This window comes from Callorhinus ursinus, unplaced genomic scaffold (genome assembly GCF_003265705.2).
Source record: "Callorhinus ursinus isolate GAN/ISIS: 27379988/994484 unplaced genomic scaffold, GSC_fseal_2.0 scaffold5, whole genome shotgun sequence".
Classification (NCBI taxonomy): domain Eukaryota; kingdom Metazoa; phylum Chordata; class Mammalia; order Carnivora; family Otariidae; genus Callorhinus; species Callorhinus ursinus.
Window position 1 is genome coordinate 76,172,133 of NW_027397067.1, and position 15,355 is coordinate 76,187,487.

At 41.3% G+C, this 15,355-nt stretch overlaps 1 protein-coding gene across 8 annotated transcripts in view; it reads left to right on the forward strand.

Annotated features, from left to right (window-relative positions):
• Positions 1-15,355, forward strand: part of KHDRBS3 (KH RNA binding domain containing, signal transduction associated 3) — a 182,328-nt gene that overhangs the window by 45,394 nt on the left and 121,579 nt on the right. For 7 of the 8 annotated variants that reach the window (XR_012378370.1, XR_003208057.2, XR_012378369.1 and 4 more), the window contains exon 2: positions 15,137-15,255. Coding sequence is in view for 5 of the 8 variants with exons in the window: in XM_073893240.1 (XP_073749341.1) it covers positions 15,137-15,255 (119 nt within the window). In the remaining 3 variants the exon portion in view is untranslated. Of the gene's footprint in view, positions 1-8,855; positions 8,919-15,136; positions 15,256-15,355 lie in introns of those variants that run through there. The other variant, XM_073893238.1, reaches the window with a different exon arrangement.

The following is a 15,355-nucleotide window of genomic DNA, read 5'->3' on the forward strand; positions in this document are numbered from 1 at the left end:
TAGTTCTTGGAATAGCAAATGTTTTGAAGATGATAAACACTTTTCCTCTGAATAATGTGTTGAATGGTTATATATTCATAGGAATTTACTCTATGTTACTGAAATTAGAATGCTGATAGGTATGCTTCTCAAGGTAAACATCACCTGCAGTTGCATATTCCCAGATTATGTTTTTGTGCTTTTCACAGGGGAAATCAGAAATTTAGCTCAGATAATTCAGCCTTCAGGATATTCATTATGGTTCCATTGTATAGAGAACATCTATGCTAATATCATTACAGAGATGCCGTTTTTCCCAATTCTGATGTGACCATTATGGTATAGACGGGGGCTGGAGTGGGGAAGGAGCACACCACCACAGCCCCAATTCACTCGCCTCTGCTCTCCGCTGTCTCAGACTTCTTTGAGGCCAAGGAAATAAGACTGCGCTCTCAGCAGGTAGAAGAGATGCTGCACAAGTATGCTGTATACCCAGGAAGGGTCTTATTACCATTAATAAATCACCGGTCTAAAAGTTAATTGAGTTTCCAAGCAATATGGAACTAGAAGAATCAAATTAGAAGAGGCTCAGTGCCATTAGATTAGCGACTCCCAACCCCAGGTGTCGGGGACAGGTCCCAAAAGCCTGGGTTTCTCCCCATTTTTATTTGTGAAGAAATGAGGGCACAGTGAGGCTAAGGGACTTGCCAAAGATGCTCTGGTGGTCAAGCTCAGGCTGCTGCTCCAGTCCTTGTGCTTCCTGCCACTTTTCTGCCTGGTTTGTGCTCAGTTGGGTCCTCCTGAAGGCCCAGCATGAGACCTGGCACATAGTACTTAGGACCCCGAGCCTTCTGATTTGCAGGTACTTTCCACTGTACTTCCAGGAACTTGTCAGGAGTGCATATCAATCAGGTGAACAGAAATCACACCAGGTGTTTTCATAGAGAGGATTGACTATGAAGAGTTGGTTAGATCGGTGCCGGGTGGCTGGAAAAGCAAGTGCGGACACAGAAGTGACACAGACTAGTCATGCTAGTCAGACCCTCATCCTTAGGGCATGGGGAACCAAGGAAGAAACTTGGAGGAAGCACTGCATGGGGCCCGGGGTCAAGGCTCAGTCAAGGAGCTTGAGGAGGGAGCTCAAGGGGCAGGACTTGGGCCTCTGAGCCAAGGGTCCTGGCTTGCTGAGGAAGTGCAGTGAGTGTGGCTCTGGGATGGCCAGGGAATCGCTGTCACTGCTCGAATTAGAAACCGCATGTGGCATGCTGCCAGGACCTGGAAGCCAAATGGGGAGAAATGGGGAGGGTCAGCCCCCCCCGCCCCTGTCTCTCCTCTTCCAGCACTTCTGCGTACAGACGGAGAGGCCACAGCTTAGGAGGTGGCGGAGACGGTTTGTTTATGGCGGGGAAGTGAAAGATAGGTGCCTTTCTTTTTGGTTAATTAAACCTGTGGGGTTTCTTAAAAGTTCATCAAGTCTTACTGTGCTCTCCATGGAGAATACCATCATTCTCTGTCATTCGCTCAATAAATATATTTTGAATGCATGTTGTATTTTTGGTGTGAAACTAGGTACTGGGGATATGATGATGAAGAACACAGTTTTGTGTGCATAGGAGCTAGTCAGGGAGACAGATGATAAGGACGTTTGTAAATCTCAGGGTTGAAAAGAACCTCCTCCCCGAGTTCAACTTGCCATCAGATGATTGAATCCTGTCTGACCTTCCTGTCGAGTGGGACCAACGCTCCTGAAGGTCGCTCTTTCCATTGTGGAAGCATGCTGTCCAACCAACTGAGCCACCCTGGCACACCATTGTGGAAGCATGCTGTCCTTAGAATCTTCATCTCCCTGATTTCTGCCTTTCCGTCCTAACTGTACCACAGGCCTCTTACTGACCAAATCTCACTCTCTTCTATGACATACAGAAATGTTTCTACGCATGTTTTATTTTCTCATGAATCATTTACCCTTTAGGATAAGCATTTTCAGTTATTTTGGCTATTTTTCCCAGGCAGCACTTTTCAGCTTTTCCCCATTATTTCCCGCCTTACAGAGTCCTTTTGGAGATTTTCCCCCTAATCGTTCCTTCTCCCTCTCCCGTGAGTTAGTGATACTTCAGATCCACTGTCTGTCTTTGTGCTATGCTGTGGCCCACAGTTGCCACACAAATTGGTGGATTCTTGAGACTGGTCTAGGGGAACACTTCTCTGGATTCCTGGCCATGCTGTTCACCTTAGTCTTCTCATCTTAGTTTGTTAACTCATTTGTAGATCGGAACAACAAATTATCCCAACTCCAGTGCTGAAGACAAGAGAACAGAAGACTGGCAGACATCAACCTAAGATAGTAATTGCTAGTTTTGGTCGGAGTAAGCCCCATATCCATCCTTGATTCTGTCACCTTTGCCCAGACAGGCCATGTGGGGCAGTTCTGGAAAGTAACAAGTAATCTGTTTATTCAGCCTTAAAATAAATCAGTCAGTTGTCAGGAGACTTGACAAGGGGAACCCACTAGCCTGCATAATTGCTTAATTAAATTTTTTATGGTCGAAAGACAAAATGAAAACAAACGAATGCAATTGACTGGCCTTAGCGGGTTGATGTTTTGTAGGATCCCTAGAGGATTTTAATGTACATATTGGTTTAGAATGTGAAGATCTATACCCAACTTGACAAATACCTTTAAGAAAATTCCCAGTGGGAATGTCCACTGTGAAGAGACGGCATCTGACTCCTAAGGAGAAGCCGTGGACAAAATGTAGCTGGAGAATGACTTCGTGTGGGTAACTCTTCCCAGCTTTCCGTTGGCGTGGGAAGCTTGTCCTCATTTCCAGCAAACTGTATGTGTCTGTGTTGGCATGTTCCTGTCCTCAGAAGCTGGGACTGTTAAAGTGTTTCCAAACTGATTTTTTTTATCAATGTCTTAGCTTCTGTGATGATGAAATTTGAGTGACAAAATTTTTGTCTCTGCTATTACTGTATTTTGTTTTTAAAAAGTGTTTTATGCCTATTTGGCAATTTTCAGGTAGCTTAGAAGTACGTTGAGTTATGAGGGAAATATAGTATTTTTAGGCATCTTGTATGTTTTGTATTAATATTAAGCTGTGTTTTTTTGTTTTTTTTTTTTTAGCCATGTTTATTATTCTAGTGTATCTCATGGTTTTGTTGATACACCTTTTAAATAGTATCGGAGTAGATGTGTTCTTTTGGAATCTAGTTGCAATCCTTGATCGTGTTATTTTTTTGTATTCTTTTTTATAAAAGTGACCCTGTATCAGCTTATGAAAAATGTGATTTAATATCTTAAGGATCATTTTCCCCCAACTACTCTGACTTTTTGCTGTATAAATAGGGACTGATTATGATTATGAAACTGGCCTAAAAATGTCTATCTAGACTTCGCATGATTATATCCTACTTTGAATTTATTTTGAATAGTCCATCATAGCCATAGAGTCTGCATTTTGTATATCTAACCAATAGAAAATATTCGTTAGTAATCTTATTAGATATGAAAGTAATAGAGAGCAAAATGCTTGCATTATATGGTTGTTATAGGGTATCATTAGTCCAGTCATATTTCTATCTCCAAGTGTGGTAATGCCAGCAGGATAAATGAGAAAGACACTGAATCTTCACACAAAGGAAATGGGTTTTATAATGAGTACAGTCGGAACAGAACTAATCTCTTTCTTGGATCATTACTTCACCTAATCATAAAACCTTTTTTAATTCAAATCCTTGCAGGGTTCTAATTGGTGACCTCTGGAGCCTGATAATTGTTTAAGATAGCTGGTCTTTTGCAGTATACTTAATGATGTTTGCAATTAAAAGTGAGAGATGTGGTGTAACCCTCAGGCAGGTATAACTAAAATGTAGATTTTCCTTTTTTCAATCTTTAGTAGTTATTCCCATCTCTCCTTTCAGTAGTGACCAACTTAAATCATTGTTAACTTGAATTAACCTCATGCAGTGTTTTCTGCATTCAGTCTGTGGGTTTACCGGATCTTCTTTGGACAAATGTGTTGGGCTCTCTCCAGAACAGTCCTGCAGCATTTGGAACAGCCATGGGACTGGTCTGTTTGGGGAGGCAGGAACTCCTAGCCCCTTTCTCTCATCCCCTTCTTGGTCCGTCTTCCTGCCTCCCTTGTTGGGGTGATTTCAGTAGAGGCTGAACCATTCTTGGCAGCTGATGCCAATAAATACTTCTGAACTTTCTTTACTACCAGATGAAAATGGGTCAGTAGAAGAGAAGTTTGCCAACACTCACCTTTACAACTGGTAAGACCATGGATGAACCTGAGCCCTGGTCATTTGTTGTCTCTGTCACTCTGCATAGCATCATGCTGGGAATGAGTTTGCCCTGTGGTACATTTATTGTGTTTTTAACTCCGTCTCCGCTTCTGTCCTATTTCTCAGTAAATAGTGGGCATTCCATAAATGCAGTCGATGGACTGTTCCTGTAAAGTTCTGTTGATTTATTGGTGGTGGTGGAATTTAATCTCTTGTGCTCACCTGTTGGCTTGGAAGGTTTTGTTTGGTTTTTGAAGCCAAAGTTGTATGGTAATTTGGAGAAGAAGCACAACCTTTGAGAGTCCATAATGCTGCAGTTCAACCTCAGCTCTGCTGCTGATCAGGTATAAGAAAAAGGGGATGATGGTTTCTGCCCCATCACTCTGAGAAGTTGTGAGGACTAAATGGAGGTAAAACCTCCAGTGTAGTGTCCTGCACATAGGAACTGTTTAACTTGTTAGACACCGTCTACCAGTTTTAGGGAGTGTCTCAGCTCAGACTTACATGCTCTGGTCTTTATTGTTTTAAAATTATAGGGGGGAAAAAACCTTTTGCAATTAGAAGTTTATTTTGAAAATTGTTAGAATTTAGAACCAAAATCCAGGAACCTACTTACTTCTGAAGGTCTTTGAGTCTTTCCCCTTGAGGCACCGAACGATCATGCTGTATCTTTGTATTGCTCTTTTTTTTTGCCATGATGCCCTTTGTTTGGTGAATGACTGCATATATTTCAGGGGAAATTAAGATGCCAGTATACTAGAAGCATTTTTCTTCCCTTAAAAAGAATTTGACAAAATGTTCATAATAATTCTGAGTAGTGCTCAGAATTTTTTAGTTATCTGGATTTGATTCTTCAGAATCATATAGCTTTTCTTTAGAATCATATACCTTTCACAAATTCTTTTTGAAATCCATTCTATAATGAGATACTTGTAAATAAATCATTGCAAATTAAACACTGTATTAAGTGAGCAATACTAGCCTATATTCTGTATATTATAATTTTTAAAGCACTATGATAAACATTATTTCTTTTGATACTTTCAATAGCTTGGTGACTTTCTGCAAAAATGAAATAATCCAAAGCATTTTTTTTTCCTCACTCAAAATCAAGATCCCTGTACTACAGAAATACCAGAAACTGGAGGGAGCACAGCTTTAGGAAGAGGTGAACTGTGGTTGGGGTCTTGGATCGGGGGCTGGCTGTGGGACCTCAGCTGTGTCCCTGAATGCCTCCAAGCAGCTGTTCCCTTTCTGTACAGTGAAGATTATAGCTACTTTGCCGCACCATTACAAGGATTAAATACCTGGAAGATAGTAAATAAATTCCGGCTGCCTATATTATTGCTATATTTTTGTTAATTATCTGTGGTGGGTAGAATTAATTCCTCCCTTCCTCTTCATTAACCTTTCTTCCCTCCTGGAGGAGTTTAACTTTCCTTTCTTTCTATATATGTTTTAATCTTATGTGCTGTATGTATATTTAAGGATATTTGTGCCTAAATATTTGCTCTGTCTTTATAAAAATAGTTTACTTCCAAGCATTCTTAATATTTAGAGTATTGACTGTGTCCTGCTTCCTGGATGGTATATATGTGTTTGTGTTTATGATGAGTCTGTTCATCCTTATTAGACAGTGATATGCATCTCTACTCTGCTGTGTCATTTATTTCTGTTTATGGAAGATTATTTGCAAGATCATGAGCTGTATGAATCAATCTAGTCTGGGCAGGTTTTAGTGTATTCAACTCTGGTTTGAATCTAATAGGTATTCAGTTAGGTTGCTTAAATAAAATAATTCCTTAGTGAAAACATTTATCATGTTGGAAGTTACAAAAAATTATTTTCAGACCAGCAGCCACAGTAACATTTTAGTGATCTGTCAAATAGAATTTACAGTGGCTTTGAACACTATATATATATATATATATATATATATATATATATATCTTTTAAGATCCATTTAAATCCTCCAAGTGGGCTGTTGTATTATTTTGAAATAGATTTCTGAATGTTGAGCATGTAGTTATTCTCCTCCTTGTGTGGGCTTCTTGTTACCATGGATCCGGGGCTAAGTCCTATTGTCTCTGATCAGTTCATACAGGGTCTGGTGCTTGGAAAGGGGGTCTCCTGCTGTATTTCTGTACCCACTCGGACTTTATTGTGCAGGCTAACTGGGGCTATTTACCTACACTTTTATGACCCTTTTAAATGGTTTTTTACTAAGTTGCTTTTATTATTTATTTTTAGAGAGGGAGAGAGAGAGAGTGCACATGCATTAGTGGGGGGAGGGGCAGAGGGAGAAGGAGAGGGAGAATTTCAAGCAGGCTCCACGTTCAGCACCAAGCCCAAGGTGAGGCTCAGTCCAGCAACCCTGAGATCATGACCCTGAGCCAAAATCAAAGAGTTGGACACCTAACCAACTGAGCCACCCAGGCGCCCCCTAAGTAGCTTTTAAACAACTAGTAAGATGGGCTTTGACATTAGATATACCTTGATGTCAATCCTGAATCAACTCCTTATTACCTCACTTCTGTCAAATTTGTTAACCATTTGAATCCTCTGGTCTTATTCTGTAAAATGGATGTGATATATCATAGATTTTGTAGAATAAAAAGAGACTCTAAGTCAAACACAGAGCCCTGTACCTGATGACTCATTGTCAACAGAGTAATGACAATAATTACCTCATTACTACTGGTATAAGTGACCTCTGAAACGACTGCCATGACTTTTCAGCGTTGGCTGTGTGATATTCCATGTGGTAAGCTGACCCATGCGAAGGAGACATGAGAAATTCTTTAACGACTCCTTTGGGCTTTACTGAAGATGTAGGCCAATGTGGATGGCACGAGCGCGGTCTCAGCAGACACTTCTGGCCTCTGGCTTGTAGCTGGGTCAGTACCTGCCCCGCGGAAGGCACCAGCAGCCGACTCTCGGGAGGGAGAGGTGAGATCAGAGTGCTTGTTCTCTTCGGCTTCTTCCCTGTCGGGCTACCGGGAGTTGTCTGCTTCCCTCTGGGGGAGTCTGTGACCCCTGTCAGGCTGCCCTTGCCACACAGCCTCTTTCTTTGCTTTTCTCTTGCCCTTCGTGCTTCATGTCTTGGGGCAGTAATACCTCCCTTGCTAGCTAACCCCGGAGTGCTACACCATTCTTTCTTGCTATTATTATAGGTTCTCTGCACCTTTAGTATATAGGCCCTTAATTAAACTCTGTTCAGATTACCCAGTTTGAATGCCACATGTTTCCTTCTAGAATCCTGTTTCTTGGATCATTCACCCAGGGAAAGAACAGAAGCTCTAGGAATAGGCAGAGTTGCAGAGTATCAGGGTTTCTAGCTAACGGTTTCTGACCTAAAAGATAAATTCCATATGGCCTCAGCACAGGAATGTGTTGGTTCGTTAATGCATTCTTTCATTGACGTGTTTTGTAAAGAATGCATTTTTTTTCCTTTATAGAAACCCTGTGTGCTAGAACCCTGATTGGGCGGTTAGCTTGACAAATTATTTTAATGACCTGTGGATGAAATATGTTGGGAAAGTGTCCTGCATTCAGAGCCCTCAGTTTGAGTCTCAGTAATGTGGCTCGCAAACTGTGTGACTTTCAGAAACACATTTTCAAACTTCTCTCATGTGTAAAATGTGAATAGTGCTCACCAATCCTGGAATATTGTCAGGATGATGTGAGATAAAGAAGCAAAAAGACTGAATAAAAGGTAAGGCTATAAGCATGTGTGTTTGTAACGATGAGTTCTTTTCACCGTCCAGTCTCACAGCTTGTACCTGGGAGCCCTCACCACGTTCCAGGCTCCGTCCATGAAAGGGATTGAAAGGGGGTAGCTGACAGGGTATTGCATGAAGTAGGAGGTTAGACCTGTGGTAAACATCATGCTAGAGTGCTGTGTTTTTTTGGTTAACTGGGAATTCAAGGGCACCTCTTCTAGGAAGTAGAATTTAGTTGGAGACACCAAAGAAAAGATCCCTCAAGGCAAAAAGCCCACAGAATGTTCTAGTCTTAGAGCGCAAGTTCAAAGCCTACGTTCAACATGGTGGATGCGGTGCTTAAGAACCTGTGGACAAAGCTGGGTGTTGTGGGATAGACAATACAGCATGGGGACAGGAGCACAGGTGTGTCCTGTGTGTTTTCCCTGATTGGATATTCAGTAGACTTGACGCTTTCTCTGAATATGGGGGCTTTGCCTCTGACAGCTTTCTCATTTGTCTTCTGTCCACGTCAACTATAAATAAACTGTCTGGCGTCCTCCCACAGTGGTTGTTCATCCCGACAGGCTGTTTTATTATCTAGCTGTGTTCTAACCTGCCTCTCTCTCCCTCTCTCTCCCCCTCTCTCCGCATCTCGTCCATGTCACTTGCTCCTAAGCTGCCAGATTGCCTTTCCTCAAGGCTGTCTCCCATCACGACAGTCCCCACCTGACAACTTGTAGTAGCTCCCTGTTGTTACTGATCTGGTAGGATCTCAGTTTTGACCTTAGGAGCCTGGCCTGCCCTTTTATGCTTTTGTCCTCACTTCTTCTCTGTGCTGACCTCTCCTCTCACCCTGAAGCTGTTCTGTCTTTCTGCAGGAACCCAGGACGTGGGGTCAGGAAATTGAGTTCATGCCTACGCTTGTCCCTGATGGACTCTGTGATGGTAGGATCTTGTCATCCTTACCTGTCTGATCTATTCCATTTTGTACTTTTTGAAGAGAAAAGGGAAAAATAGGTTTTGCTATCTTAGTAAAACTCCATCTATCAACTGTACAGTCTCACTAATGGAATGAGCGAATGTGAACTAGTATTACACAGGGCTACTTACCTTCAGTGAAGAATTCATCATTTCCTTGCCTGACAAACTCCATTCCTTACCCTGTAGCACATACTTGCTAGCTTTTCAAATAATTGACCAAATTCCAAAGCTGCTAGTCCCTTTCCTGCAGCACTGTGTGCATTATATTAAATTTGTCTGTTTCTGTGCCACACATTCTCTATGTTCTGTTCCCAGCACCTAGTACATTTCCTCAACATATCAGAACCCAGTCACTGCTTTTGGGTAGGTGCCAGTCTTCACTGCTCACCCAAGTGAACCCCATTGCGTTGAAAATATTACCAGATTCTCAAAATAAAATGTTTTACATGTAGTTTTCAGAAATCTATCTGTTGCTTCAAGTGAGATAAGCAGCTCAGGTAGATGCCCCTACAGTCTCAGTAAAATAACATAGGAATGAAGAACTTAAAATGAATGATCAAGAGGGGCGTCTGGGTGGCTCAGTCGGTTAAGCGTCTGCCTTCGGCTCGGGTCATGATCCCAGGGTCCTGGGATCGAGCCCCACGTCTGGCTCCCTGCTCAGCGGAGAGCCTGCTTCTCCCTCTCCCTCTGCCTGCCACTCTGCCTGCTTGTGCTGTCTCTCTTCTGTCGAATAAATAAATAAAATCTTTAAAAAAAAAATGAATGATCAAGAGAGATTAAAGCTCTGGGTTACTGGCCAAGATGCAAAATATAAGCATGGCCACTTCTGCATAAATTTTTATTCTATTCTGTTTCAGTGTTTACAAAAGTTTTATAAAATGTCTAAAAATTTACTTTTATGTAATTTAAATGGTAAAATATTCATGTTTCAAAAATTTAAAACAACATAAAAGATGAAGTCCTGTTGATTGCCCACTGATTCCCTCATGTCCACTAATTACAACTGTTGCTAGTTTCGTATCTGTAAGTAGAGAGACATTTTCTATGGAGATACAAGTGAATATGAACATACATTGTTAAACTGTTTCACACTGTGTGTGTCTGTGTGTGTCCTCAATCGTGTATCTGGTGGAGGCCTTTTTCTATCAGAACATAAAGAGTTCTTGATCTTATAGAGTAGCTGTCTGCTATTTCATAGTGCACGTATGCCCTAGCTTCTGTAACCAGGTTCCTGTTGCTAGACATTTAGATGGTTTTCAGTGTTTTGCTATTAAAGACAATGCTATAAGCTTTGTATAGAATATTTTACATTAAAGTATGTCCATAGGGTGAATTCGTAGAAATGGAGTTGCTCGGAAAAAGGAAAATATCGATTTAAATGTGCTTGATTCTATGAGAGAATTTAAGCATTTTTTAAAAAGATTTATTAGAGAGAGAGAGCAGGGGGAGGGGAGAGGGAGAGAACTCCTCAAGCCGACTCCCCACTGAGCACGGAGTCTGATGTGGGGATCGTTTCCAGGACCATGAGATCATGACCTGAGCTGAAATCAAGAGTCACATGCTTAACCGACTGAGCCACCCAGGTGCCCCGAACTTAAGCATTTTTAATGAAAATTTACAGTTCTCAAATTATTTAACATTTTCAATAAATACTGAAAATTTCATTCATGTAAATCCAAAGATGATTTGGCTGTTTTTTAGAGGATTAGTGGATTTTACTATATTTGATGGGCTAAAATAAAAAGGTAAGTGGCCATTGCTTAGGAAGCTTTGCAGTCGCCCAAGGCAAAAACAAAAAAGAAATGAACAAATAAGAAAGACATTGTAACTGACACTAGGTTTCTGGGCTGACAGAAATTTGATGTCCATGGTTTGCAAACATAACATTTTAATCCCCTACATTATCTAAAACCTAATCACACATTTGCTTATTATTTCTGAGCTGGGAGATAGCACTGGTACATTGAACTGTGTGGTAACAAATGTAATCTGGGGATTAGTAAAAGTGAAATCCCTCATGCATTTGACCTCAGAAACCTGACTGGATTTTCTCTATGGTTGGCCTTCACTGGCTACAGTTAACTAAGAGGTTCTATCCACCTTGGTCGTGTCAAAGTACCTTCCCTTCTCTAGAGAAGATCACAGATGTGGTCACAGGGGCTTTGGAAAATGAAACTCCCGGTGAGGGAGAGGCATAAATACCAGAAAGCTGTTTCAGGATTTCATACATCATGTTGTACAGTCCCCGCCCCCCCCCCCTTTTTTTTTTTTGCATTGTATTTTATGGGACTTCATGAAAACATCAAACTACTTGCAATGCTCAATCAAGTGGAAATTGCAAAATTGGTGATTGAATGAATAGTCCCTAAAAGAACCACAAAAGTTTTGACCAGTTTTGAATTTGGTAACTAGAGGGTCTGCGGCAAGTACAATAGTTGTGATTTAAGCCAGGTGTGTTGGACCCTAGGGATTGGGGCTCCTTCTGCTGTTGTGTGGTGTGTGTTAGGTCCAGTCCTTGCAAACCAACACACTTGTAGTGTGGCATCAGGCCTTCACAATTTTCAAATAAATCTTAAACAGTGAAATACTATATTTTAACATCATTCAAAGCTTACTTAAGGTGACAAGATATTTAGCAACATAAGATTTTCAGAGTTGATGGTCTAGAGAGGAAGTTAAATATTTTACGTATTTTTTTAAATTTTTATTTACCTTTCCAAAATCATAGGTATATCTCAAACTTTAATATATTGTAAAATACATATTTTTTCTAATTTTTTAATCTTTATGATTTTATGTGTTGCTTAAAATGTTTACTGTCACTGATGCAAGGAATAACATTTGAATGCTGACTCTGGAGTTACATGTCGTGCATATGTTGTGAGTGCTCAAAATCACAAAAATGCAGTGTTATCTGAAAATAGGTAATTACACCTATTTTAACAAACATTTATGTACTATAAAAAGTTCTTTTTTTCCTTTCTACAAAGTTTCAGTATAATTTTGTTGACTCTTCTATGCTAAAGGCATTTCCAATTATAGCATAAATGCATAAATAAATACGTGGAATTAATTTTCTTCTAATTAAAGCTGAAGTTGTGAATTACTATACTCGATGGAGCAGATAGCATGTGACTTATTGTTCTTTACTGAGGAAAACAAAGCTAGTTTAGCTCATCTACACCATTAGTTCTACAATTTTTAAAGCCTGTGTGTGTGTGCATGCGCTCGTGTGAGTGTGTGCTTATGTATTCATGGAAAACTTTTGAAAGAGTATATGGTATTGTTACAGTCATTACCTCTGGAGTATGGGTGTAGGAGGAAACTTTTCCCTTGATTTTGCATCCTGTTATACTGTTTTAACTTTTTTTTTAATAGGAAAAAGTCAAGATGAAAAGTACTCTTAAAGGTGTTTTCAACAACAATAACAAGAATTATCTAAGTAAATCTTTGCATTTCATATCCTTCTATTTTAATGTACATTGTTCCCATACAGATTCTGTTTAGAATTCGTTTTCTGGATTAAAACCTAGGATTATACAAGAAAGCAAACAAAATAATCAGTTTATTTGGAAGTTTAGTATTATCTTCAGGGCCTTTCCTGCTCTCCTCTATCTCCCTCCCCAGCACTCTTAATCCCTTTTGTATAGTGTCTGCTGACACCAGCTAGGTCTCCAGCACCAACTGGGTGTCCTGCAGCTCGACCAGTTCAGTTCTGACACTCACTGCTGGAGTTAGGGGAAGACCCCACGGGAGGAGGGCTACGTCCCACAAGACTGCCCTCACTTCCTTCAGTCATCAGCTGCAGGTGGAGCGCTCGGGCTACCTACAGCCTGATGAGCTGCCAGTGTGGGGCTTCCACGGCTCCTCCTCAGGTTCGCTAATGTGCTAGAGTGACTCCCAGGACTCAGAAAAGCACTCTACTTACTATTATGGTTCACGTTGATGACTGAACGCCTTCTAGCGCCTCTTCTCTCTGCACAGGTGGGAGTGCTGAACATACTAGCTCCACACTTGGTTTTTCACACGGGCGGCTTTCCTGGCAGCCAGCTCCCTCTTCCTGCAAGAGTCATCTCATTAGCATAAAGTCTTCTGTGCTTGAAAGGGGTTTGTTAGGAATGATAAAGTGCAGCCCTATCACTCAGGAAATTTGTAGGGTTCTAGGAAATCCGTGCCAGGAACCTGGGACAAAGACCAAATAGATATTTTTCATTATACCCCACATGTATACTGACTTTTTACCATGCACTGTTAAAGAAAAAAATCATTCTGACACTTGTTAAAATAGTAAGGAAGACTTTATTCAGGACTATCATGATAGGTGTCAAGACTGTCATTGTGGAGAAGAGAGATCAGGTCCAACTCTGAATACAAGCAAGACAATTGGGGGGTTAGCGCTCAAGAGCATGAAGAGGTAGGTGGGTGGAGGAGGGGAGGCGACAGTACCCCTGGGTTCTTTAGTGGTAACTGAAGCCTCCAGCTGTCAACAGAGCCTCCATTATCCTAAGGTGCCATGAAAATCTTATTTTCTGTCTTCTATGACATAAAAAATGGTGGGAGAGACTGCAGTGGCACACTGTCTTTATAGTCAGACAAACCCGGAGAGAAGTCCTACCTTTGCTATTACTGGCAGAGTAACCTTTCTGAACTTCCTGTCTGCCATCTCTTGTGAAGATTGAATTACGTCATGAATGTGGCACATATTAAATTCTTAAGTATTGCTAGCCCAGTAAGCAAAACAAGTGAATACGTGTGCCCCTTTCTACACCTGATGCCAGGTTTGGGCCTGCTCCATGCTGTGGTTCCCTTCCTTGAACCTGCATATCTTGTGGTCCGTCTGGAAGGAGCAGTGCATGTACACAGTCATTCAGCACTCATTGAAGCACCTGCTTGTGGTACCTCTTACACAGCCAAATGCTCTAGGCAACATCGTGAGGAAACAGCATCTGAAATTTTCCAAGATCTGGAAGGTACACGTGGTGTGTGCTTAGTGGTAGATGTTTGTTGGATGAAGAAACAGATTTTTACCTAAGAGAAATTTATGTTCTGGTGGGAGAGTATCTTGGTCCACTTGGGGTACAATTGCAGAATACCATAGACTGGGGAGCTTATGAACAACAGAAATATATTTCTTACTGTTCTGGAGGCTGGAAGTCCAAGATTAACATGCCTGCATATTTGGTGTCACATGAAGGCCCACTTCCTGGCTCATAGACAACTGTTTTCTTGCTGTGTCCTCTTGTGGGAGGAGGGGTGAAAGAGCTCCATGCGTAGGGTCTCTTTCATAAGGCACTGATCCTTTTCATGAGGGCTCCGCCCTTATGACCCAGTCACCTCCTTAGAGCCCCCACCTCCTGAGACCATCACATCGTGGATTAGGATTTCAGCATGTGAATGGGAGGTTCCAAACATTGTCTGTGACGGAGATACACTGTGGAGATACCACATTCTCTCCAATAGGAGTCATCGTAGAATTCAGTGTAAAGTGTTTTCTGAGCGTCAAGGTGGAAGTGATTGATTCTTTCCTTCCTGCCTCATTGGTGAAAGGGATAGTCACACATAAAAAATAGTATTTGATGTGGCTGAATCTTCAAGGAGATGTGTGATGTTGAAATAATAACATTACAGGCAGAGAAAAGAATGTTAACAAAGACATGAGTGTGTAGTTGATCCACGTCACTTGTGAGGAGGGTAGATTCGGTTGGGGAGGTCAACTGACAGGAGGTTGTCTAGGACTTTTCACGCCATCTTAAAGAATCAGTTCCTGCGGTGTAAGCCTCAGAGAGCCAGGCAGAGCTGATGGATAGGGATGTCAGTACTTTGTAACACTGAACAGAGATTGTTTTCTGGCTTTTCTTAGCTGTTTGAGCAGCCTCTCTCTAGGATTCCAGAAGGCCCCAAGAAACTTATTTTTGTTTGTGTCTGTTTTTTAGTTCATTGTTTCCTCCATTAGCATGGGCTGTTGAGATTTGACTTTGCAGAGCCATGGTACATGCCTTTTTTCTACAGTACTGGTGAAGAATGATTGATCAAGTGGGAAATACGTCATTACTTGAAAAACCCCTATTGATCTGATGGTCTGTGTTTCTGTATTTGATTTCATGCCACAGCAGAGCTAGCAAGAACTCCAACCTCTGAGGTCCTAAGTCATACACTTCATGGTTATCTTTTTTCCTCCACAGAAATAGAAAAGTTTCAAAAAGGAGAAGGCAAGGATGAAGAAAAGTACATCGATGTGGTGATTAATAAGAACATGAAGCTGGGACAGAAAGTGTTAATCCCTGTAAAGCAGTTCCCTAAGGTAAGACAGTGAGGTTTGCAGGTGTGGCAAGCCTAGTCACAAGGGAGCAGATGTTCAGTTTGTATTGTTTGATATTTTCTTGAGGTGTTTTCCCTTAGCA